General features: G+C 39.6%; 1 protein-coding gene across 1 annotated transcript; it reads left to right on the top strand.

Moving 5' to 3' along the window:
* The first annotated feature begins 595 nt into the window (after positions 1-595).
* Positions 596-2,814, top strand: tpt1 (tumor protein, translationally-controlled 1). The gene is made up of 6 exons (XM_079733011.1): positions 596-716; positions 1,098-1,171; positions 1,724-1,911; positions 1,995-2,100; positions 2,181-2,297; positions 2,406-2,814. Exons 1-6 carry the CDS (start codon positions 689-691, stop codon positions 2,406-2,408), a joined length of 516 nt encoding a protein of 171 aa, XP_079589137.1. The 5' UTR covers positions 596-688; the 3' UTR covers positions 2,409-2,814.
* The last annotated feature ends 509 nt before the right edge of the window (positions 2,815-3,323 follow it).

Raw genomic sequence — 3,323 nt, 5'->3', positions numbered from 1 at the left:
TTTGGCTTTTTTTTTTATGCGTTTTTAATTTTGTGGTTGATTTAAGCATTTATTCCACTTCACCGCCCTCGATAATTAAATTCTTGTGAAGATTGGTTTTGTGACCTTAAATATAATGCTGATGGTGAAGAGATACTGGTCGCTTAAATGCAGCATTGTGCAAAAATAACTACATTGATATCGTTAGAATGGATGATGTTGCACAATGCTCAAGTAGCTTGCTATTACTTCAATATAAACATTTACAGCTACCCTTTTTACCAAAGAAAATCGTAATATTTACATGAATATGAACTAAATAGGAATGCAAATTAATTGATGGGGAAAAAACTATTATATATATTATATTAACTGATAATAATATACAACTAATATATTAACATTTACTAATTTATTAAAATCTCTTTCTCCGGCTTATATACCTTATTGAGAAAAAACGGGTTGCTGATCAACTTGTGTCAACTATTTTCCTGTGTGTACATAGAAAATAAGTAGAAATGGATTGCGTTTATGTAACACTCCAGCCACGAGGCGGCAATATCGCGTGGTGTCCCTTTTAATGGCTACGTCACCGCGATCCCATGTAAATGTTCCGTCTGAGGCCGGATCGGTCTTTTTCTCGTCAGGTCCCGTCGTGGTGGGAGGTTTGCCGTCTTGTCCCGCAGTATCTTAACATCAATCCGTCAAAATGCTGATCTACAAGGACATAGTCTCAGGTATGTAAACACCGTATTCAACGACTTGGGATTTTGTTTAAGCTGTTTCACCGACTTGGGTTATTCTCAACACATTTTCTCGAGCCGCTTTGCTAACAATGCTAATCAAAATGTCCGTCATGCTAACACGGGCTACTTCGTCATTTTGGAATCGTCAGCTAAAACGTTTTCTTCTCTTCTGTTTTCTATGTCATCGTTTCGAAAGCAGACTACCTAAACCGTGTAGATTAAGTATCGGAGTTGAAAAAACATTGTTGTTTTTTGTCATTGTTTAGTGTGATCATCGTGGCTGTTTGCCGCGTAGCCATTGCCGCCTAGCGTTGCCTGCTGTTCCTGACGTTTTAATTCTTACAAAATCGAAAACTTTTTCTCTCATCGCAGGTGATGAGATGTTCACCGACATCTACAAGATCAAGGAAACTGAAGATGGGTTTTTCATCGAGGTAGAAGGAGCGGTGAGTGTATATTTTACAACTTCCCGGTTGATAAATAGATGGGGAACCGGGCTCATTTTCTGGGGCAACACCACTGACTTTAAATAGAAGTTCAGTCCTGATTTGACCAACACTTTGTACATCGGTTCACCGCTACATCTTAAACACTAATGTATCGATATAAATGTACACATTTTGAGGTCCATACCATTGGACCGGAAACATTCTGCCTTTCCGCCTACGTCACCGTCACACTAAAAGCACGTCCCGGTATTGACTCATCAAGGATCGTGTCCTACTGCGCACGAATGGAAGGGCGTCCTAAAAAGTGTTAAAATCGCCAACATTGAATTGAGTCAGCGTCTTGTCAAATCGCCAATGTGACGTTTGGAAATAATCAGCTTAACTGTATGATCAATGTTTGCTTACGTCTTTATACTTCATTGAATAATTTCTAGTCAATGTATTTTTTTTGTGAAACAGTCTGATCTGAGCAAGGAACTACAATTTGATATTAAGATGATCTTACAAGGCTACACCAAAATGACCAATACCTTCTGTGTTTGTGTTCAGATGGTCACCAGGTCGGGGGGTGACATCAGCGAATCTCTCATCGGTGGAAACAAATCTGCAGAAGAACAGGTGGAAGACTTCGACAAAGTCACAGAATCGGGTGTGGATATTGTGCTCAATTCAAAACTGCAGGAGACCATTTTAAACAAGAAAAGCTTCAAAGTCTACATCAAGGACTATGTCAAGGAGTAAGTCTAAAATGGGAATTGGTTAATTGCACTAGTCTAATGCATGTAATGTACAACTAAAAGTATACCTTTTGTTTATTTAGACTCACAGCCAAACTGCAGGAGACCAAGCCAGAAAGAGTGGAACCTTTCATGAAGCAAATTGGCGACCGGGTCCGGGATATTATGGCTAACATTAAGAACTACCAGGTAAAGACATGCACTCGTTGGTCAGTGGCAGCATTTATTTTGTTGCAAAGACTGGCTGCCATTTAAATATTTCTCATCAGTTTTTCACAGGTGATTCAATGAACCCCCTGGGCATGTTGGGCATGCTTGACTTCCGTGAGGATGGCGTCACCCCATTCATGATTTTCTTCAAGGACGGTCTGGAGGTCGAGAAAGTTGTACGTACTTTAATCTCAGTCTGCTTGTAATCATAGGTTATTTTGAATGTCTGGTGCATTTCAGATTAAAGAACACAACACAAATTTTTTCTTTCTCTCCCTCTCCAGTAACAACTCAAAGACCCCTTCGGCTTTTCTTGTGGATTTTGAATGGACTTACGGATATGGGAAAGAACCTGGTCTTTATCAACCCAAAGGAATTATTTGTGCAGTCCACTGATTATTGACATTATGGCCCACAGTATCGGTAATGCGAGTGAATTTTCATCTAATACACAAGTTGTCAATTGTACTTTTTCATCACTTAATTGAAGACACAGAAGCAAGAAAATTGGGCTCTGCTTTTTATCTTGCATGAACTTCGCTTCTTGATGATTCCAATATTCCATTCTGCATCATGTTTTCTGTGGGGCTGATTGGCTTACCCTCATCACCGTCTGCCTTGTCTGACGGCATGCAATTTACCATCTCCCTGACTGAGTATGATTCTGGTTTTAAATAAAAACCTTGAAACGTCTGTTTTGGAATGACTATAGCCAACACTTCACCCAAAAATGTCCCTGGTGTAGTATGAAAAAGGTTGACAAATAATTATCAGGTTTGGTCCTTGCCTGCTTCAGTTCAGTGGTTACATACTTCAGTATTTCTAGTATTGTATGGCCTTATGGCCACATGAGATTCCCTCTAAAGGGCAAGGAAAACAATCCCTGCCAAAGCTTCTTTGGTTGTCCTATCCAACAAACATTGAAATTATATGTACTGCTTTTAATTCCTGGAATTATATCCAGAGATATTCAAATTTGGACTGCCTTAACTGTAAATGGTAGTCTGACATGTTGCCTTTGCAAATGAAGTTGGGATGTGACTAACTGCAATATTTAGTTACAAGTGAGGGAGCTAACAAAATCCTAGCCACCCGATTGGTGGAGGCAAAAGTGGCATCTCCAGTTATCAGATTTCAGTGCCCTCCCAGACCCGTTATATTCAGTGATTTGTGGGACTACCAAACTGACCCTACAATATGAT

Source organism: Pollachius pollachius (genome assembly GCF_949987615.1).
Source record: "Pollachius pollachius genome assembly, chromosome: 3".
In the NCBI taxonomy this organism is placed as follows: Eukaryota; Metazoa; Chordata; class Actinopteri; order Gadiformes; family Gadidae; genus Pollachius; species Pollachius pollachius.
The sequence above is the reverse complement of the archived record's forward strand: the minus strand, read 5'-3'. Positions and strand labels throughout refer to the sequence as shown.